Genomic DNA, 22180 nt, shown 5'->3' with positions numbered 1-22180 from the left:
AAACGATATCTTAAAAACTGAGGTTCTAGTTCGTATATGTAGTATACAGACAGGCAGACGGACATGCCTAAATCGACTCAGCTCAACATACTGATCATTTGTATATATATACTTTACAGGGTCTCCGACCCTTCCTTCTGGGTGTTCCAATCTTCGTGACAAACTTAATATACCCTGTTCAGGGTATAAAAACTGTCTATAACCTTGATCTTTGACCGGCTTCGACGTGGTTTTTTCAGCTGCATCTCACTTTTGCCACAATACTCGGTCGATTTATCGCATGTTTTCGGATCGTAAGCAATAATCCAATGATAGATCCAACTCATCGACAGTAATAATACGTTTCATGACGTTCTGGTAGTCGAAAAGCAATGTTTCACAGATGTTAACGTAACACTGTTTTTCGAAAAAAAATTAAGTGATTTTGGAACCAATCCTGCTTTAAATTTGCTTAGACTCAAATGATTTTTTAAAATGGTTTTCCTTGATCCTTAAAATATTCAATCGAAGCCAGTAAGACCTCCGACTATTAATCGCCGATTCTTAAGAATCAATTATTTTATTTTATTAACGTGTTGATCAGCAGTTGATGTTGATGGCTGTGCTGGACGTGGTTCGTCGTCAACGCATTCTCGACTCTCTTTGAATAATTTGCACCAATCGACAAGACTGGCTCGCAAAAGCAATTATCACCGAAAGCCTTTTCCAACATTTTGTTACTGACAGTCATACCAACCTATCAAAAAATATGTCGACAAATGGATTTCGCGCAAAATTTAAATTAAAAAGTCTTACTATTTTTTGCCCACAGTAAAAATTTTGCATACCTATGTTATGTGATATGAGCTGTTGGTTCGATTCACTACTTCCTATGACTTGACGCATTGAACACATCTTGTGCAAGTAAATTGTATTATTTGTATAAGTTTTACAAAAAAATTTAATTAATGCAGCAATTACCACGCAATGCATTTACACAAAGTTTAAAAAAATCTGGTTTTATATCTATGTATATAACGTTACACAGCGTATACTCTCACGTATTTCACAGCCATGGCAGCCTGCGAACCCCACTCCCTGCTGCATGTTCTTTTTTTTTTTAATTGAAAACATTCTTTTTTTACTATCGCATTTTTGCAACAGCCTGTGAAACTTCGATGAAATAAAGCAAATGCGCCATTTAGTGTATTTTTCCATGGCTTCGTTCTCGAATCCTCGAATTCAAAGTGTCCCCCAGCTCCAACGCCCAAAACGATATGATACTAGAAAAAATAATAAACAGAGAAAATAGATCAATAATATAATAGATACGTATATACATATATAATGTTAGCAAATATAATACTTACAGGTTCCGCATATTCGTCGTTGTTAATGTAACAACCGTACTTCTTATTGTCGGCGAACATATGGATTTCGGTTGAAGTCCATACTAGTGTAAAGTTGTGATAGCCATTTGCGTTGAAATTCATTCCGGTAGCCATATGATTTGTTGGAACGAAATATACTTTACCATTATTAGGTCGGCCATTTAGTATTACTGGGCCACCACGTATTCGGTTATTTTCAATATCTACTGATGTGGCAAAAGCTATTCGGAGTTGTTTTCGCGTAGTACAGTTGAAATTGTCGGGCACAAGCATCATATCTATATATGTATAAAGAAGCGCTTAATACATATAATATTTCAAATACATATTAGAACTATTTTTCCACTTACAGGGGAATAGCCAATCACCGTAGGGCAGTGTTGCATATATTTCAATACGTCCATATGTAAAACTGAATTTACCATTTGTGTCGATTCTCGACGTGTTTACTGGTGGGGGAAATGCAAATGGCATTTTTGACTGTTGTACATATGCGCAAGTAAAATTGTTATTTTCATAACAAACTGGCTGTTTACAACTGCAAAGACAGACAAAGATGTAAACTTTTAATATGGGAATGGCCCTATTTGACAATTCAATTGTTTTTGTTTCTTTAAAGACTTAAACAAATAGAAATATTTTCTATAAAAATGTAGATAAAACAATTTGCCTTGTTTTATGTTTTAATTGAATTTTTTTTTATGAAGCTTAGCACGAAACGAAAGTTTTTTCAAGTGGATCTCTTCACCGTAACACCTTTACTATCGTCAAGAAAGTACAAGTATAATCCTGGACTAGGCCAGTTCAAGTTTCTTAAAAAATATATATTTGTTTTTTGCCCAATGTATCCTTTAAGGTTCTAAAACAGGACACAAAACATTGTTAAAAATCCTGTCCAATTTTTAAGTATTTTAAGTAGCGCGCACCTAGAAGGAATCGTCGGAAGTTCTATAATATATAGTATATGGATAGTCGAAAAACTTTCTTCGTATTTCTAATCAAACTTCAACATATTTTTTTTTATATATATACTAATAAATATATAAACAAATATGTACCATTCGATCAACCACTTTTTGTAATTTGTCCCTTAGAGACATTATTCCATCAGAGTAAATCGAAATTTCCCTAACGGAAGCGAGCGAACCAATGTTGTGCTACACGGACTGATACAGCATCGTCTACGTAAACTTTACAATTTCATTAGTGGCTTGCGTGACATTCTTTCAATTTTTCACAAAAATTTCAAAATATAGTGAATTTCTTTATTATTTTCATTCATTTTTGGCAACTTCCTTGAATTTATTACGAATCTTAAAGTCTCACCTTTTCAACTCTATACGGTATTGGTAGCACTGGAGATATACGACTGCAACGACATCTAGTGACAAAATACGAAAATAGTTTTTCGACTATATATGTATATGTATATAATAATAAGTGTGGCTGTTTTTCCGTTGGTATACTCGTCTGTTTGTATATACGCGAATTAGTCTCACGTTATTTTCTTCCCAAGAATTTCAAATCTGACAAGATATTTACTGTCTAAGGCAAAAATGGAATCTCCGAAGAAATTAGTCAGATCGGATCACTACATATATAGCATACATCCGCCAAACAAACTGAACGATAAGAATTAAATTATTGTAAGGAATCTTTTGTATTTGTGAAGAGTAACATTTTTTCCTGTTTTCTTATAAACTAAGATGTTTAATAAAATCTAAAGAAGAAAAACTCGATTCTTTTTCTTTTATCTAGAATAATTAGATAAAATTAGGGATTTTTGATGGCTGAATACTGGCATAACCTAAACTTAAGTTCTATGGAAAGAACCGAAAAAATATATATTACCCTATTAAAATAAGTAAGAGCACACTGAAAGATATGGAACTGAAATCCACACAATTTTAAGCGATTTTCGGCGTAATCGCTTTAAAAGTTCTTACTTGTTGAGTTCAATGAATGCTTTATTTCCCGCCTTCGATATTACAGGTGTTATTAGCAAAGTTTCACCTCTTACAGTCATACACGAATTGTCATCCCTTACAGCTGTAAAGTCCTCAGATCGATCACCTATTGCATTTGAGTGAAGATAATTTCCACGATTCCAATTGGGTAGTTCTGGTGATTTGAAAAGCTCTTCAAAAATCAACTCATTTGGTTTGAATATTCTTCTAGATGGTTTTTGGTCAATAAAAACTTTAGTTTCGCTATTTTTAATAACACCATCGGCATTTAGCTGTGGTTTAGCTGCGATACATGGATCCATCGGTTTGTCGGCTTCCTTAATAGTTTCAAGAATGATATTTTTGTTCAAGAGCGTTGCACTATCGGTTCGTGAATATATACCCTCCTTATGCATTATTAGTAAATTTATTTTCACTTTAGCATTATTTTGCAGTTTACGAGCAACTTGTTTAGTTGTCCAACGATTGTTCATTGGTTTAGTTATCAAATCCAATAATAACGGGCATTGTTCATTAATCTCAATGTTATATATTGCCATAGTGATTCCATCTTCATCTGTTTAAATTGAAATTGGAAATTAGTTTAGTTTAAATTACCGAAAAATATTAGGGTATAATATGTGTAAAAGTTTCAACGATAGACGCTGGCTTTTTGCCATAAACAGCTTATTTGAGGCGAAAGAAGAACGCCGTTATTGGTCCTTAATTTTCAAATGATTTTGAGAGACATGCCGTAAATTGGTCATGTTTATTCGTTTGCAACAGACTGGGTATCCGTATCGATAATATTGAGACTTTAGGTTCTTTTAGTCATTAGGAAATATTAAGATACGAAATAATATTATAGTTCCAAATGATGATTTCCGACTAACCAAGTAGAAAAACAGAGAGAACTCTCTACGGTTATATGTCGATCTAAATAAATAACCCAGAGTTCGCTTATGTTCTCTTCAACGTGATCTGCTTGGTAAATAGGAATATGTTAGGGTAATTTTCTTGGAAGGCGTTTATGCGTAATTTAATAAAAAAAAAGTTTATGAATTAATTATAAAAAATTTTAACAAATTTATTTCAATAAATGCCGGATATGTATGTACATAGTATGGAGATTGTTTGTTATATATTTATATAGCATAGACACGCACATAATCAACAATCAGTGATGGGTTGGTCCAAGTTGATTTCCAATTTCCTCGATCGCGCCAAAAATTCAGTGCTGCTTTGGGCGACGTATTTGCCCAGGGCTTTGATAAGCAATCATCTGGAAAATCACCATGTCCACCAGCAGCGACACCAAGTGTAATGAAGAACTTCAATAGGGAAACGAATTAGAAGACGAAAAAAAACAATTAACTATAAATATACATATAAGAAAGGTTTTAGTATTTGTGGAGCGGAATAATAAGTAGTTTTGGCAGTCCACTGATATTGAGTAGTTCGTAAGGTCTGTTAAAATATACCCGCATCAAATTTGATGTTTGTATTAAAAAAGCGGTTGCTATAGTAAAGAAAATTGAGTACGTAAAAACTATACGATCGCGTCTGAGATAGAACGATAGCTTTTAAAGATTTAGGACAAACCTATTTGCTGCGAAAAAATACTGACGGACATCACATACCACATCATATATAAGATCAAAAATGTAATAAAAGAGAAGTGACACTCGGACTATCTGCGAGAAAAGTACTATCGAAGCTCAGTTATTTGCTTCTGGAAATCCGTCTCGAGTTTGAAAAAAATAAATTTGCTGAATGAGTTAAATGTTCACTCCGCCGATGCCTATAAAAAGTAAACATGTTAATATACATATTAACACAAAAGATGCACATTTTGAAAGCACTTTATGTAATTCGAAACGTATCCACTCTCCCCTGCTGCCCGCAACTGTTGTTTTTACTTTACTAAAACATTTAGCAATAAAACAATTAAAAGCAAACCTCTTGATCCAATGGTGCCATATGATTTCCATTTGTCCATGCATAATTATGACCCATTTCGTGTTGAGCGAATCCGCCATCTATACTACCATATTTTTGTCCATCCACTTCAAAGCTCAAACGTTGATCGTCCCATGTTAGCGAATAAATATGAAATGTTTCACCAAAATGAGCATCACGGCTAGTATTCACCATGAATGTATTGCGATAACTCGCTTCGGGGCGTAGTACGGCACCGCCATAGAGTACGCGACCGCCCATTTCAATGCCATCACTAGTTTGTAGATTCAGATTGCTGCGTATGAATGCTATACGCATTTGACCTGAGGCATATGCTTGTTGGCCATACAAATTGGCGAGCGGTTCCAACAGCAGAACTTAATGAAAACGAAAGTGTAATAAAAATTTAGTTTAATGTCAATCGGTTTTAACTGTCAGAAACCTACGCGGGAATAGCCAGTCGCCTTGTGGCAACTTGGCTCGCACTTCGACGCGTCCGTATTTGAAGCTGAAGGCGTGTTTGGTGTTGATACGGGCGGTGAGTATGGGTGGTAGCACGACACGTCCGAAGGCTTGGCGCCTACATTCGACATCAGAATTCTGATAGGCGGTACATCTGCAGAAAATTGATATGATTATAGCTAATAAAAATATACTTTTGTGGTGATCACACTCACCTTACACCTAAATTTAAATTTCCCCTACGTATGTCAGCATTCGGGTTATCATTACCCCAAATGCGCGGTTCTATCTTTAGCATGCCATTTGTAATTTCTGCATTCGTATCGTATAAGACGAATTCTGCATCGGCAATATCGAGCGGCATACGCACTTCGTAACGCCAGCGTGTTGCATTTAATTCGTTGCCGTTAAAATTTTCCTCAAATATAAGTTCACCACGGCATGCGTTACGATTACGTATTATCGTCAATGTTGGCTCACAAATGTCATTTCGTGGATCTATGGCCGGCGGAGTTTCGGTTGTTATAACTACCGGTTTTTTATCATTAACCATTTCGTTTATAGCTATGACTCCTGACGGCACCTCACTTACCATGATCGGCGAGGACATACTACGAAAACGGTTCTTATTAAATTGTACGTCAGTCCATATATAAATGGTATCGTCTTCGCGTAGACGACGTTTGATCTCAAAGATCCATCGATTATTGGTTTCCGTACTAACGCGACCGGAAAACTCACCTTGCTCGAAAGCTTTGAATGGCCGATTACGATTTACATTGAATGCCACATTTTCGATGCCCGATTCATCTGTTTTAATTTAATAATAGTATTTCAATATTGTGAGTTTACAACTTCTTCAAATACATTTGCAAGATATTAGTAATACAATTCAGTCCACATAACCATTTAGATGATAGAAGTTAGCAAAGTAGTGAGATTCAGTGTGAACCATGGTGGAGTATTTTATTAGGCGATGTTAACGATCGGGATTTACCACCAGTGCCAAAATGAGACTTCAGATTTCTGGGGATTAATTTTGTAATGAAACCTCGATAGAATACAACGGTTTTTAATATCCAGAACGGGGTATATTAAGTTTGCCATAGCGGTTCGCCAAATAGCCTCCTAGTTTTTGAGATATCGATTTGAAACTTTGCACATGTCCTTTTCTCCCCAAGAATCTGCTTATTAGTCGAAACCGTCGATATCAGACGGTATAGCATTTTGTGGCCATAAACACTGTACGATCAAAATCAAGGTCTTGTACGTAGTAGCTTTTTTATTTGTGCAGGGTATTCTAGCTTTGGTACAACCGATCTTAATATTTTTACTTGTGTTAGGATAAAATATTATAGTTTAGTTACAGTTTACATGTTTAATACATAATTAATTCTCTTAAATTACCATTCGCGTTAACTTAACAAATATAGCATTTAAATAAAGCTACTTAATTGTGTTAAATATCAAATAGCAATGTGGAGACATACTATAGTAACCTATACCAAAACTCTGTGGTGAAAACTGAAAATCTTAACTTAGATGCGATTAATGTTTTCTGATACCGAAATGAATCTGAAACATAGAAAAATACGTACTAAAATTCGCACTGAAATAGCTAATTTTAAAGTCAATATAGTTTTGTGAATATTAACATATATGTACATATGTACAATACAATACTAAAACTATATACATATGTATATATGTGTATAGTAGTTGAAAGTACGGTATTATAGAATCAAGGCTATCTGGTCAAGATCCATAAATGAGGAATGCACCGCGACCTTAGGTCTGTTGTGCCCTGCTACCAGGTCTATGGCTAAGTGGTCCATACGACATCATATTCAAATAAAGACTGGTAGGTAACTCCATTAGCCTCATAAAATCCGGACAGATTTATTGTGAGCTAGCCCAGAAAATAATCATAGGTGTTGACGTCTTAAAAATAACAAGAATCTTAAGATCATCAAAAATAATATTTTCATACATTTAACACAATAAAACTAGTGAATCAAATACTCTTTCAAATATGAATAAGAAGTGCTAATCAAGCTTGTGAATTTATGTTGAATTTCGATGCGTTGAACTTTTAAGCTGATTTCTTACTCTTTACGAGCTCTTAACGATAGCTACATATATAGAGCTGAGAACAATTATATGCTAAACGTTCTATAACTAACAGGAAAATTCGTTGCGAACGGACGGTTTATAATGTGCTCATTATTTGATGGAAAAATATATCGTTGAAAATGTAGTTTTAACACCTGTTTGAGACATCAAGTTTGCGCGCTTTACGTGGTTATATTCACTAGATAGTCGCAAATTTTGTATTTCTAAACAAATTTCATGTGCGGAATCGTCGCAAATGTTGGAAATGGCTTACGGTTATTTAAAAAACAAGCCTACAAGTGGTACAAAACCTTCACTGACGATCGAGAGATCGTTGAGGAAATGCTCCGTTCTGTTCGACTTACTACCTGTTCAACTGATGAAAATATAGTGCTAGAAAATCGTCAGGCAAGTGACAGAGAGCGGGCAAGAGGTTGGCGGGTTCGTTCGAATGATTTTTTGTATATTTTGGTTATGAAATACGTTTTTGCTCGACTAGTCCCGATAAAGCTGATTTTGCTTTTTTTCAAAAAATGTACGATTGTGACCGAATTTAAAGACAACAAGTAAGGAAGGGCTAAGTTCGGGTGTCACCGAACATTTTATACTCTCGCATGATAAAGTGATAATCGAGATTTCATTATCCGTCATTTACATATTTTTTTATTTTGCTGTAAATTAATTAGATTAGATCAATTTGTATACTTTGAGTATTGAATTGTATATTCATTTATTTTAATTGCATTGAAAAGTTATAGTCCGATCACGACAATTTTTCCACRARGBATACCTCAGCTCAAATACCGTATTTGTGTAAAGTTTTATTCCGCTATCACCATTGGTTCCTAATGTTTATATTATACAGAGAAGGCATCAGATGGAATTCAAAATAGCGTTATATTGGAAGAAGGCGTGGTTGTGAACCGATTTCACCCATATTTCGTACATGTCATCAGGGTGTTAAGAAAATATTACATACCAAATTTTATTGAAATCGGTTGAGTAGTTCCTGAGATATGGTTTTTGGTCCATAAGTGTTCGTCGCCACGCCCATTTTCAATTTTTAAAGAAAACCTGGGTGCAGATTCTTTCTGGTATTTCTTCCGTAAAATTTAGTGTTTCTTACGTGTTTTGTTAGTCGGTTAACGCACTTTTAGTGATTTTAACATAACCTTTGTATGGGAGGTGGGCGTGGTTATTATCCGATTTCTTCCATTTTTGATTTGTATATGGAAATGCCTGAAGGAAACGACTCTATAGAGTTTGGTTGACATAGCTATAGTAGTTTCCGAGATATGTACAAAAAACTTAGTAGGGGGCGGGGCCACGCCCGCTTTTCCAAAAGATTATGGCCAAATATGCCCCTCCCTAATGCGATCCTTTTTGCCAAATTTCACTTTAATGGCTTAGTTATGACACTTTATAGGTTTTCGGTTTTCGCCATTTTGTGGGCGTGGCAGTGGGCCCATTTTGCCAATCTTCGAACTTAACCTTCTTATGGAGCCAAGAAATACGAGTACCAAGTTTCATCATGATATCTCAATTTTTACTCAAGTTATAGCTTGCACGGACGGACGGACAGACGGACAGACGGACGGACGGGCAGACAGACATCCGGATTTCAACTCTACTCGTCACCCTGATCATTTTGGTATATATAACCCTATATCTGACTCTTTTAGTTTTAAGACTTACAAACAACCGTTATGTGAACAAAACTATAATACTCTCTTTAGCAACTTTGTTGCGAGAGTATAAAAACGTAATGGGCTTTATGAAAACTGTTCCCAGGGGAGGAAAATCGTTGGCATAGGTGTATTATATCTGTTATATGGGATTACTTTGAAGGCGGCAAAATAAATATCGATGAATAATTAAATATTTTGCGTTTTATTTACAACTGGGTACTTTTTTCTCGCAATGTATATATCAAATGTGCATATGTAGTATATTTAAGAATATTCTATGAGAAGTTCTTAACTTAGTAAAATCGGTCCCCAATACTTTAAATGCATTTTCTCGAAACCTTGTTTTCATAATCGGTTAGCCAAATTACTTCGTAACGGCTAGACTAATAGCCTTGAAGTTTTCACGCAACCATCTTAGATATGTATACTTGTCAGGTTATTAACGAATTTGATTTTGTGAGTGTAGGCTTTCTTGAAAAATTATTCTTTTTTTTGGTAAAGCCGTCATTTTGGCCTGAATCAAAAATTTGACTAGTCCTTCAATCATTACCTGTACTCATCTGTAGCAATAATTTTTTTTGTGGCTTTCAGATTTCAGATAATTAAGCGCAAAAACATTGGAGATCGACTGTGACACAGGATTGTGGCTTATACCGACTTAAGCTATTTAAAAAATTGCGGCAAAAATGTTTATGGTGTGTGATTTTATTTGAATATTTTATTGAAACTGCTTACACACTGTGGAATCCAGCATTCCAACAATTAACATAAAATAAATTCGCAATAATTAAGCAATTTCTGTATTACTAAAGGTTCACATATGTACACGTATGTACATTTAAGTGCAATTTCGTATATGGAAAAGGTTATCACTAAAAATTTGATTTCGGAAGAAATGACAGTGATTGAACGTATGCTCTGTTCACTAGCGAATTAATAATAACGTATACATTACAGGCAGACAGCATATTTACAAACATATATACATACATTTGTATATGTACATGTACATATTCTTAGAGACATTATTTAAACATATAAATAATATATATACATATGTTCATTGTACAATTGCTAATTATTTTTTGCTTTTAATGTTTATGTGAAGCTTTATTGTAAGCCACAAACAGCACCAGCAACTAAAGTGGTTCCCCGTTTAAAGAAAAATACATGTACATAAAAACCAAAACCAACTAAATAGTATTTACTTAAATTTATACATATGTGAGTACAGAGTATAGAGTATATATAGTAATCACTCACGCGGTATCGAAACTAGAAATCCTTCTTCTTTTAGCTCGAGTTGAACGGGTGGTATTTTGTAAGCAAACCCAATTTGAATACCATAACAGCACAGTAATACGAAGGATATGCACCGTAGCCATAAGCGCATCTTCATTTTCTTGGAATATCACGAAATACAATAAAAAATTATTAAATGAAACACGCCGAACTGAAAGTAGAATTTATGGTACCGTTCAAGCAAAGGTTGTTTTCATACTGATTGCAATTTATACTTTCTGACTAAAAAGCGATTAACAACACAGATGAACTTAATCGGAAGCGGTGAAGATAGCTGAAATTCTAGCCACAACAAGTTTTGAGTAAAACCGGTGAGAATTCAATGGATTCGAGCTACCGATCGGTAGCTCAGCGAGAATTATTCACAAGATATCTCTTTTCATTTCGGTTTCGGGAAATACCGAGTTAAGTAGATATGTGCTGTGCTTTGTAATTGATAAGGGAGATAGCACGAAGCTGAAAGAAATTTTAAATAAACAAATAACAAACGTCATTACTGCAGTTTTGTTTTGATTTTAGTTTACTGACCTATGACGCGTGTGTACGCTTCACAAATGTAAAAAAATACTCACCAAAATCAATCAGTCTCGCGTGTTAAGCAACGACATACCCACGCATACTATTTTTCCGAGCTTAGTAAGGTTTATAAGTCAAATATCAGCTTCTAATGTCGCTTATCTAACAGGTAGACCAAAATGCACATAATGTGTTAGAGAAAAAACAAATATTTTTTTATATGAAATTCGGTAGTTTCTGTTCAGGGCATTACACCGATGCAAGGAAACTTCTAACCTTTCGTCACCATTTTTATATGGGATCAATATTTGAACATTTATTTCAGAAAACAAGAAAAAACGTTAACTTCGGTTGCAGCGAAGCTAAATACCCTTCACAGGTGCATTTCTGTTAGTTACTATGTGTGCAGTTTGTATGGAAGCTATATGCTATAGTAATCCGTTCCGAACAACTTTTATAGAGATTATATTGTTACCTCAAGCAGTAATCCATGCCAAATTTCGTGAAGATACCACGTCAAATGCAAAAGTTTTCCATACAGGCCCTTGATTCCTTGTTCGGTTTGTATGGCAGCTGTATGCTATAGTGAGCCGATCTGAATAATTTCTTCTGACATTACATTATTTCTATAAAAAATATCTCAAACCGAATTTCGTGAAGATATATCGTCAAATGAGGAAGTTTCCCATACAAGCATTTGATTTCGATCACTCAGTTTGTATGGCAGCTATATGCTATAGTAATCCGATCTAAACAATTTCTTCGGAGGTTACATTGTTGGCTCAGAAAATAATCTATACCAAATTTCGTGAATATATCTCGTCAAATGTGCAAATTTTCCATACAAAAACTTGATTCCGATCGTTCAGTTTGCATGGCAGCTATATGTTATAGTGGTCCGATATCGGCAGTTACGACAAATGAGCAGCTTCTTGAAGAGAAAATGACGTTTGCAAAATTTCAAAGCGATATCTTAAAACTGAGTGACTAGATCGTATATACATATATAGACAGACGGACAGACGGACGGACAGACGGACATAGCTAAATCGACTCAGCTCGACATACTGATCATTTATATATATATATACTTTATAGGGTTACCGACTTTTCCTTCTGGGTGTCTGAGCGTCAGCTTAACGGAATGAATCAAGCTAAATTTTGATACCCTGTTCTGCTGTGATCGGATTCCAGTGAGTGCGTTCTACATCGACCAAAACAATTGAAAATCAGAAGGGCCAAGGTCTGGTCTATAAGGCGGATGAGGCAAAACTTCTCAGCCGCTGTTTTCTAAATAGCATTGAACTGTTTTTTCAACATTGGGCCGAGCGTTCTCATGATGTATTATTGCCGTGTGTCTAGTCGCAAATTCCGGCCGATTTTCGGCATTTGCTCACTTGAATGTTATGAGTTGGTGTCGGTTTCATTCCCCGTTAATGGTTTTACCATTCAAATAATTCATCATGTAGTCGTATTTCACGCCGAAACCACCACTTTTAAATTGTTCAAGTCACTTTTGACATGTTCGCATACCTAGATTATGTTCACAATAAACGTCCGCTAAAATAACCACCAATGCAGGACAACTCCCCGCAAAAACACTTTTCAGGCACAAGGTTCAAAATATTTGCGTAAAAAAAGCACATTCTCTTGAGATTTCAGAGCAGCCGCTGAGCCAGATTCAAAGTATAAAATAATGATTTCTATTTCTAAATATCTTTTGTCAATTTTTTTATAATTTGAAGCTCTGATTCCTAATTATTGATTACTCTTCTTCTTCTTAATTGGCGTAGACACCGCTTACGCGATTATAGCCGAGTTAGCAACAGCGCGCCAGTAACAGTTTATTGTTTACACTGAAACTTAAACTTGAATCTCGAATATGCTCGTTAAAATAACTCAAACCTTAACATTAAACCGATTTAATTTCAAAGCAGTCTGAAAGATCAAGCAATTTGCGTAATAAGCGATAAACAGTTTATTTATTTTTATTAATCCAAGCCAATATATACTTCTGGAACATGTTGTGAAAGTATTAAAATACCTGAAAACTCTGACTCAATTTGCTCGAATCTGCTCGAAACCGTCGAAGTACGCTTATAACTCCAAAACAAACTTCTCCACCTAGAACAGATATTTTTCTACCTTCAGAGATGAACAGATTGCCTTGCCTATCTGTAGAGAATATCCTTATGTTTGCTGATAAAGGTCGAAGCTTACAAGTCGATTAGGAAAAACCGATGGAAGAAGGCTTATAAATAATAAAGCTATAAATCGTCATATAAAAACGAAGTCGACCGTTGCAATATTTTGCTAATAACAAAATCACCATATGTGGTATTTCACTAAACACAGTCAAAAAGAGAAACGAAACTTGGGTAAGAGCTTTTATATAAAGGATTTTCAAAATATGATGTCAAAATAGCTGTTAAAAATTTATAAAAGGAGTGGAAAATAATTAGAAAATAAGAAGCACATAAGGTTTGTTAGAAAATGAAAATCATTATATTGGGTAATCTTTTCGTATTTCTAATCAAACTTCAAGTTATTATACTCTTGCAACCAGTTGCTACAAAGTATTATTATTTTGCTCACCTAACGGTTGTACGTATAAGACTAAACGAGATAGATGTAGGGTCATTTACAATAAATTGACCGAATCAGCCGTTCATATCTCACTAGATTCTGCAATGGTTGCTCTCGTACCCTTGCAAATTTCGGTATAGGAGTTTGCAATCTGCCATTTTGCAAAAGCAAGAGAATCTACCTAATGTGATTGGTAGTATTGGAGATATTCGACTGCAACAACATCTATTGACAAAATACGAAATGACTTTTTCGACTACCAAATATGTAGTATATGGGAGTTGGGGTAGTATCGACGTGAGTTTATCTGTTTTTGCTCATCCCACATACTACTAATATGCCATATAATCAAAAACATGTTCCCTAAGTTTCATTAAGGTACCTTACATGCAATCGCCAATCATAAGGAACAAAGTGGATATTCGAAATCCTGTAATAGTTATAGGGTTATAGGGGTAGGTCACGTTTTCGCTTAATTGTATCTATTTTAAGCCCCAAGATATACTATTATGAGTAAAACATTTTTTTGCTATTTTCGTTGAGATAACTCAAATAATGACCACTATATGCGGTATAAACTCACCTAGAAGTTCGAAAATCTTTATTTTAGGCATATAGAATCTCAGGGTAGTATTGACTCGATTCAATCCATTTTTGATACAATGAAATTTAGTTAGGCAAGAGTTCTGTCTGAATTTCAATTGTATATCTCACACATCGATCGACATTTTCGATGAAAAGTCAAATATAGGTACCGGGGTCTAAATATTGGGTACCTAAGGGCTTGAACAGTTTTTGTTGGATTTAAATAATTTTTGGTCATGAGGTGGCACACTGTCTTTAGCGTGCACAGTTTTATCCCATCATATTAATTGCTTCTTGATTTGCGTAGTGAAAACTGAACGAATCAAGTGGAATTTAAAATTTTGCTATCTGCAATCGGTTGTTATCCGATTTCGTCCATTTTCGTACAATAACATAGATAAATGATGCAACGTACTAAATTATGTCTCAATTGGTCAGTCGGGAGCCCCGTCTAATTTGCACGCCGCCTTCAATAGAGTCCTCTCTTACCATCTCGGAGGTGACCCTTGTTACTGCGATCTCCTGTACCAACTTTGGTTTTATATCGTACTTTAGTCCTTAGTTAGGGCACTTTATAGGTTTTCGACTAATGGCGGTTTGTGCTCGTGGCAGTGGTCCGATTACGCCCATCTACAAACTCGTAATATTGTTTGTACGAAACCCGCTTACCATGTTTCATCAAGATATCTCAATTTTATTCAATTTACAGCTTGCTTGGACGGATGGACGGACAGACAGACCTCGGATTTCAACTTTATATACATACTATATATATATATATACTTCATTTATATATGTATGTATATATAACCCTATATGTATCTCGCTTTGTTTTAGGTGATACGTCCAACGGTTAGGTGAACAGAACTGTAATACTCTGTAGCAAGAGGTTGCAAGAGTGTAAAAAATCCACATGCAATTTTTGTAAATATAATATTTGCAAGTAAGAAAAACGAAAAATTGGTTCTCCGTCTAATTAGATGCTCTAACGACATTCATAAGGTGTTGGACGGTTTCAAATAAAATAATTTGATTGAAGTAATGGACGAAAGCTTAATTTACTCATTGTTTAAGAAAATGAATTACAAGAATTGTGAAATTTGTCCACATTCCGAAACAGGTGAAATGCTCTTAAGAAAGCACAAGGTACATCGTTCGAAGAAATACGGTTTGACGAGCAATTGCCTGATGAACCATTAAAAACATTTATTTCCGTAGAAGAAAACAACATGTTTAATTCTGTTTTATTTAATAAATAAATACCTTATACTATATTTAGACCTTCGATGCCTGTATATAGCATATACATATGTATGCATATCTGAAAACAGTTGTATTTTCGGGTAATAAAATAATTCATTATTGCATTTCTTACATGGTAGCGATTCCATTATTGTATTTATCACCAACGGCAATTTTCTTTGAGGCTGCTGCCTTGCCCAATCGCTGTCTAAATGCCGAAACACTGATTGATCTTAATTTTAAGAGTCCGCGTTTCATTTTATACAGGTAATGTCTAATCGCGAAATGTGTTTTGTAAGTGTTCATAATTGAAATGTGAAATCTCTCCTTCACAACTGCATATAACAATTTTCACCCCATCTCTTCTTCATAACTGCATATAACAATTTTCGCCCTATATCCTTAAAGAGTTAATCCCTTTTATGAATGAAAAATTGAGCTAGCATATACCTTATATCAAACGTAAATATATTTGAGAATATTCTGTGAAGTTGATTCCAGAAATAGTTTTGCAGGTCTGAAAGTATTTGGCTCCGCAAACTCTAAACTTAAGGTCAAATATTAAATGAAATATGCGCCTCTTCGAAAAATGCCACATAACGCGTTTAGTAAGCGAAATCATTAAACTCGATATATTTGCCTCTGTGAGATCGTCACTTCAAATTATAAGTGGCAAATACAAATGCTTTTGTCTTGCAGTTTGAAACTATGGAATCGATTATGCGTTGACCTGAGCTACTCGCAAATCTCTATGACAACTTCCTGTTTATTAAAATAATCGTTACTAAACACTAATACGCATTTGAGACTCCAAGTCGTTTTGTTGTACATCAAAATAGATCGAACTTTCACTCACACAACTTTCAAAATTTTTCTTTGGAAAAATAAGAAATTTATTTTTTTAATACCATATATAAGCAGAATTTAACTACTTTTAATTCTAGTAAAATAATCGATATATATATAGAAGTGCTAATATAAAAATATTTGGAATCATGCCATGTTTCACGGCCTCGAACATACGGCTTGTACGAGACCAGCTGGAAAACGCTGCCAAGAGGCGGACCAAAACATCGACCACACATCGTTCACACGGGAGCAGCACAAATATACCAGCTGGCACTACCGCAGATCTGAATGCGTCCTTGAAAGCAGCCATTATCGCACAAAACAATAAGAAAGCGGCCAAAGAATGCACCGAATTTCTGAAAGTAATGGGCTACACGCCTCAAACGTTGAATAAACGACCGGTGGGACCGAAATCGGGCAGAACAAAAAATCAGACAACACTAACACAAAAGGAGTTGGATCGGCTGAAGAAAGCATCCAAGGTGGTAACACTAGAAGATCGTTTAGAAGTATTGAAGCGACAAGAGGAGGAACGAAAACGCATGGAAAAAGAGACCGAAGAGCTGCGCATGCGCTTCAAGAAGATTGACGATGCCCGACAGAAAGCTTTGGAGGAAAATGCTGTAAAAGAAGACCTATTTGGGGCGGGCGAAAAAGTGAAGGTTTTGGAGCGTGCTTTTCTAGCCAAACATGAACAGGAAGAGGAAGTTCGTCGGGTCAATCGCATCATATTAAATGCCAAATGTCAGGCAGTCCGCGATGCGCAGATACAGGAGAAAGAAGATTTTCAACGTGACTTACGTAGTGAGGAGATGCGTATGGATCGAATGGTATTGGAACGAGCCACAAGCGCGCTCAAAAAAGAGGATGCCGACGAGGAGAAGAAGAAAGAGGAGAAGTTGAAATACGCTTGTGAGATACGTAATCAATTGAGTGAACGCGAGACGTTGCGCTTTTTGGAAGCCGAACGTTTGGAGCAAGAAGCCAAACGTATACGCAAGGCCAATGAATTGATACGTGCTGAAGATGAGCGTCAAGCACAGTTGCAACGAGAGCGTAAATTGAAATTCCGTGAAGAACTAAATCGTATTGCCGAAATGGCAGCACTTTTCAAGAGGATGCTTTGTGAGCAAGAGCGTGAAGCTGATATGCGCGCTGCCGCATATATGCGTGAAAAGCAGAAAAAGGAGCGCGAGTTGGCAATGGAGAAGAAATTGGCACAAGAGGCGGCCGAAAGTAAGCGGCAGCGCATATTTATACTAGCTCAAAAAGTGCTGGAGGCGAAATCAGCTAGCGAAGAGCTGAGCTATATGCGTGAACAGGAGCGTATTGAACGTGAATACCGTCGAAAGGAGAAGGAAGCGGCCTTGCGTAAGAAACAAATCGAGAAAGATTTGGCCGAAGCACGCGAAAGCCAATTGCGTCAAACCAAACAGCGACAAGCGTTGCAAATTGCACGCGCCGAACAGGACTTTGACAATCTAATGGCACAAGTGAAAGTCGATGAGGAGAAACAGAAACAGCAGGAAGTGCAGCGTGAGCGCCAGAACGAATGCTACCGTCAAGCCATTATAAAGCAAATGAATGATAAGGAGCTGGAACGACGTCGTCTCTTAGAACTAGATCGTGCACAGGCTATGGACTGGCGTGAGGGCGAGCGCCAACGAGATCGCAATATACGCGCGGTAATTGACGCGAAATTGGCAGCAATGCGCGACGCCTGTTTGCCGGAAAAGTACATCAAAGAAGTTGAAATGCAACTAACAAAAATTAAAAGCCAGAAAGCTTTTCTGACTAAGAACAAATAAGAGTAGGGAGCTGTTCTTTTTTTTCGGTATAAAAATAATTATTTACAATAATAATTATTAAATTGACTCCCATAATCTAAGTTACTTAAATGATACGCACTTTACCAACTTTACTAGGAGTATGCCTTTCAAAGATTTTTTAAATGTACATGCATACGTATATATGTATAATAATACATATTCAAACACAGATCGCTTATAAAATTATTGTAAGTTTTTGCTATATTCAGTAAAATAAATTTTCTTCTTAGGATTTTTTGTTTCTATTAAAGCTGGATTTAAATAACTGGCCAAAAGAAATTCAAGACGCCAGGAGATATATAGAACAACCGATTTTTTCAAAAACACATATTTATTTTGTTTATCGGCAGTTCCGTTACGCATATTTTATTATATAATTTGAATAATTTAGTAGAATGTATACAAAGCATTTGTTACAAAAAAAAAAACATGTATTTTACACTATATATGGAATCTTTTAGCACATACTTGAAATTGTATATGCACATGCAGGCATACGCTCATAACCAGTATTAATATACGAAAATTATACTTATGGCATATAGCATGTATAGACTTAGAATGAAGTTGAAATTAATTGTTAATTTGTATACGTTTAAATGTTATTCACACTGATTCTAAAATGATTTGCCATTATTCTTTTTTGATCCGTTATTACGATTTCCTTGATTAGTCTTCTTTCGTCTTTTCTCCGATGACCAGTCAATATCATCCTCATCATCTGTGCCGACCGTTGTTTGGAGATATGATGAAGATGATGAAGAGCTTGCGCTGGTACCTTCCTTGGTAGCTAAACGACGGCTTGCAATACGTGACGAATTACGTCCCATACCCATGCACTTTTCCAGATGTGGTGCGAAACGTGACGCCGACACGGGTCTATCACAGTTGGGGCAAGTGCAATCCATTAGTTTTTTAACGGATGAAATACCAAAAATATCATAGTTTGGCATATCTACAATGCGATAGGAAGCGTCAGTTCCTTCTTCTGGTACACCGTCTAGTGCGTCTAAATTACCAGTCCTATGCAAATGGTGTATTTCTAAAAAAACACCCACAACAGCATCGTCCAGCAGCGATTGGTATAAATAGTGTGCAGCCTCATCCAGACTAGTGGGATCTTTGAGGATGTCGTGGTAAGCCTTTTGTATAGTTGCTATAGTCATTTTAGTGTTATTGACAGACGTTTTCCCCGAGATACAGATATTTGAGTTTTTTTCGTTTTTTGCATCAATGTTCGCTGCGGCTAGTGTCGAGTCTGAAGATGAGGCCATAACGCCTTATACTCTACAACAGTAAAACGTATTCCTAATTTTTTTGTTGACAATGTCGGCTTTTTATGTCTTCATCTGTTAATCAAAACAATGAGCAGTCATAAAATCACCTGTCAGAACACTAAAATATATCGATAAAAACATTTTCGATAAATCATCTAACATGTAACTCACTCTTGATTTTGTTCCATCATCTATTTTCGTAACAATAAGAAAAAGGTACAATAATTGCTTGTTAATAACATCTTTTAAATGCATTACTTAAATCATTTTGAAGATTCAATTAATATTATATATATATATATAATATGTTTATGACGATTAAATATTTAAAACAGTTTTATCATTGTGAATGAATATGAAGCTAAAATAAGAAGGAGTTCTGAATCTTATTTAATTGTTTACATTCGTAAAAGTATAAACATAGCGTAAGTTCCGTAAACGGAAAATAAAAATTAATTTCAATAAAATTATTGGCATGTTAGCTTCGATATAAATTAAAAATCAAATATGTTACTTGATGAAAAGGTCCAAAAGTATAAACTACTTGCTGAGAAAATCTATGAGCGATGCCAGGAGCTACAGATAGAGAATGAGCGTTGTGTACTACGGTACTAATAAAAACAAATTGTTTTATCATCATTTAATAAAATGTAACATTTAATTTCAAAGGATAAACACAGTTAAAAAACTTTTGCGTAGACGTACCCGCGATGTGGAGCTATTGAAGCGTCGGCTTGATAAGCATAATGATATTTGGCGACAATTGCCCATGGTCGCACCACATCCAAAACGTAAAATCGAACAAAAACGAGGACCGAAGCCCAAACCGAAGAATCCTACTGAAGAACCAACCGAGGGCAAAGTCAAGAAGGTACGCAAACAACGCATGAAGAAGAATCCTGCTCTGCAACAAAACAATTCTGATGGAATTATACAGCCCTTACCACATTTCAGCGATCATCAGGAGAAACAATTATTACTACAACAACAATTTGTACAATACAAACAAGATATTTGAATCGATATTTATATATTTGATTATTTTAATATGTGATTTTCCCCAAGCGTACGTGTTTAACATGCAACAACACATAAAAAAATGACACGAGTTATATTTAGAGCTGGTGATAATACAGCTAGCATTTGAATTCTATTAGAAATATTCGCTTTTATTAACATATGTATAATAATACCAAAGGCTATCAAAACTGCAAAATCATAATGATTTATTGACTCCAAATGCAGGTTATCTATTCGGCTTGTCTTAAACGTGCTAATCGTTGAGTCAACTCGTCTTGTTCTTGGGAAACCTGTGTTGATGCACCAATAGTAGAACTCTGTACACCACTGGGTAACTCCATATTCAACTCCAAGCTGCACAATATAAATTTGATAAATTACATTACTAGTTCACTTTATTTAATATATAAGATTCTTACCCAGCCTCATCTGCTACCTGTTGTAGGAGATTATCAACATCTCCTTGAGGTACTGAAGTTGTAGTTGTGTCCGACATGGTATTTTCCATAACCGAACTTTGTACATCCAAGTCTTCAAATTGGGATTCGAATTTCTCCATTAATGAGGAGATTTTCTCCAAATTCATACCTTTCATGGCCGCATCCATTGCCTTGACAACACCAGCCATTGAACTGGTTACTTTACGTGTGGTTAATGCCGATTGCACACGGCTTGCAACTGCATCTACTCGCGCACTCATACGCAAATAATTTACTGCTTGATTTTTTTGTCTTATTGCATTTTCCGCATGTATACGTGCTACATCCATGTTACCCTTCTGTATAGCCTTCTTGGCTTTTACCTTTTCAAGTTTCTCCTCTTTTTCACATTTTTTCGAATTGCGCTCCAACTCCTTAACGGCAAATTTTAAATTAAAGAGATGTTCTGTAATTGTTTAAGAAATATAAATTGTGGTATTACAGATAAACATATGTTTTTGCCTTATTGGAGAACTGTTCTTACTTTCCATGGACGATGTTGACATTTCGTTACCCAGTTTGATGGCCTTTATACAAATGAAAAACTGCACAAGTAAACTTAGTTAATAAAAGCGTTTTTGCCGCGATTCAACCAGTATTTCTTAAAATTTAACGCAAAATGTTTTTAATTTCGCAGTATTGATAATATTGTAGTTTCTAACTTTATGTTATGAATCATTGTTTTGTTTGACAGCTGTGAGCTCATATCGGAGAACGTAATTCACGTTCTCTACTCATATCAATTAGGGACGGTAGTGTTGTACAACAGCTAAATATGTAATAAAAAATGTTATATTTCAAAATGTTTTAATATAACAATAATTTTTAGTTATTTTACATATTTTGTGTTCTTAATGGTTTCAGAATATTATTTATTTATGTAGAAAAATATATGTATCTCAGCTGAAACACCCTGTGTTATGCTGTCATTGTTAATTCCGTTATTTATTCACTTCCC

At 35.4% G+C, this 22180-nt stretch overlaps 5 protein-coding genes across 7 annotated transcripts; 2 read left to right on the top strand and 3 right to left on the bottom strand.

Annotated features, from left to right (window-relative positions):
• Window positions 1-922: 922 nt before the first annotated feature.
• Window positions 923-11135, bottom strand: LOC108976424 (gram-negative bacteria-binding protein 1). Of its 3 annotated transcripts, XM_018945517.1 has the most exons (6): window positions 10801-11135; window positions 5953-6547; window positions 5722-5891; window positions 5276-5652; window positions 4483-4647; window positions 3740-3893 (listed from the first exon to the last, which is right to left on the bottom strand). In XM_018945517.1, the coding sequence occupies exons 1-6, from the start codon at window positions 10934-10936 to the stop codon at window positions 3822-3824; spliced, it is 1515 nt and encodes a 504-aa protein (XP_018801062.1). In that variant the 5' UTR covers window positions 10937-11135; the 3' UTR covers window positions 3740-3821. The 3 variants fall into 3 exon arrangements, with proteins under 3 accessions (XP_018801063.1, XP_018801064.1, XP_018801062.1); XM_018945518.1 differs by lacking the exons at window positions 4483-4647; window positions 5276-5652; window positions 5722-5891; window positions 5953-6547 and adding exons at window positions 923-1262; window positions 1350-1648; window positions 1721-1908 and having other exon boundaries at window positions 3317-3893; window positions 10801-11108; XM_018945519.1 differs by lacking the exons at window positions 5276-5652; window positions 5722-5891; window positions 5953-6547; window positions 10801-11135 and adding exons at window positions 923-1262; window positions 1350-1648; window positions 1721-1908 and having other exon boundaries at window positions 3317-3893; window positions 4483-4570.
• Window positions 11136-16621: 5486 nt separating this feature from the next.
• Window positions 16622-18608, top strand: LOC108976392 (cilia- and flagella-associated protein 45). The gene has a single exon (XM_018945454.1). The coding sequence runs from the start codon at window positions 16764-16766 to the stop codon at window positions 18423-18425; it is 1662 nt and encodes a 553-aa protein (XP_018800999.1). The 5' UTR covers window positions 16622-16763; the 3' UTR covers window positions 18426-18608.
• A 440-nt stretch (window positions 18609-19048) lies between these two features.
• Window positions 19049-19814, bottom strand: LOC108976391 (SAGA-associated factor 11 homolog). The gene has a single exon (XM_018945453.1). The coding sequence runs from the start codon at window positions 19718-19720 to the stop codon at window positions 19064-19066; it is 657 nt and encodes a 218-aa protein (XP_018800998.1). The 5' UTR covers window positions 19721-19814; the 3' UTR covers window positions 19049-19063.
• A 297-nt stretch (window positions 19815-20111) lies between these two features.
• LOC108976437 lies at window positions 20112-20752 on the top strand. Its single transcript, XM_018945536.1, has 2 exons — window positions 20112-20331; window positions 20393-20752. The coding sequence occupies exons 1-2, from the start codon at window positions 20231-20233 to the stop codon at window positions 20739-20741; spliced, it is 450 nt and encodes a 149-aa protein (XP_018801081.1). The 5' UTR covers window positions 20112-20230; the 3' UTR covers window positions 20742-20752.
• Window positions 20753-20832: 80 nt separating this feature from the next.
• On the bottom strand, window positions 20833-21929 carry LOC108976436 (charged multivesicular body protein 1b). The gene is made up of 3 exons (XM_018945535.1): window positions 21707-21929; window positions 21163-21628; window positions 20833-21097 (listed from the first exon to the last, which is right to left on the bottom strand). The coding sequence occupies exons 1-3, from the start codon at window positions 21726-21728 to the stop codon at window positions 20974-20976; spliced, it is 612 nt and encodes a 203-aa protein (XP_018801080.1). The 5' UTR covers window positions 21729-21929; the 3' UTR covers window positions 20833-20973.
• Between the last annotated feature and the right edge of the window lie 251 nt (window positions 21930-22180).

The sequence above is a fragment of the Bactrocera latifrons genome, unplaced genomic scaffold (assembly GCF_001853355.1).
Source record: "Bactrocera latifrons isolate USDA-ARS-PBARC rearing strain unplaced genomic scaffold, ASM185335v1 scaffold_76, whole genome shotgun sequence".
Lineage (NCBI taxonomy): Eukaryota > Metazoa > Arthropoda > Insecta > Diptera > Tephritidae > Bactrocera > Bactrocera latifrons.
This window is presented reverse-complemented; position numbering and strand designations above follow the sequence as displayed.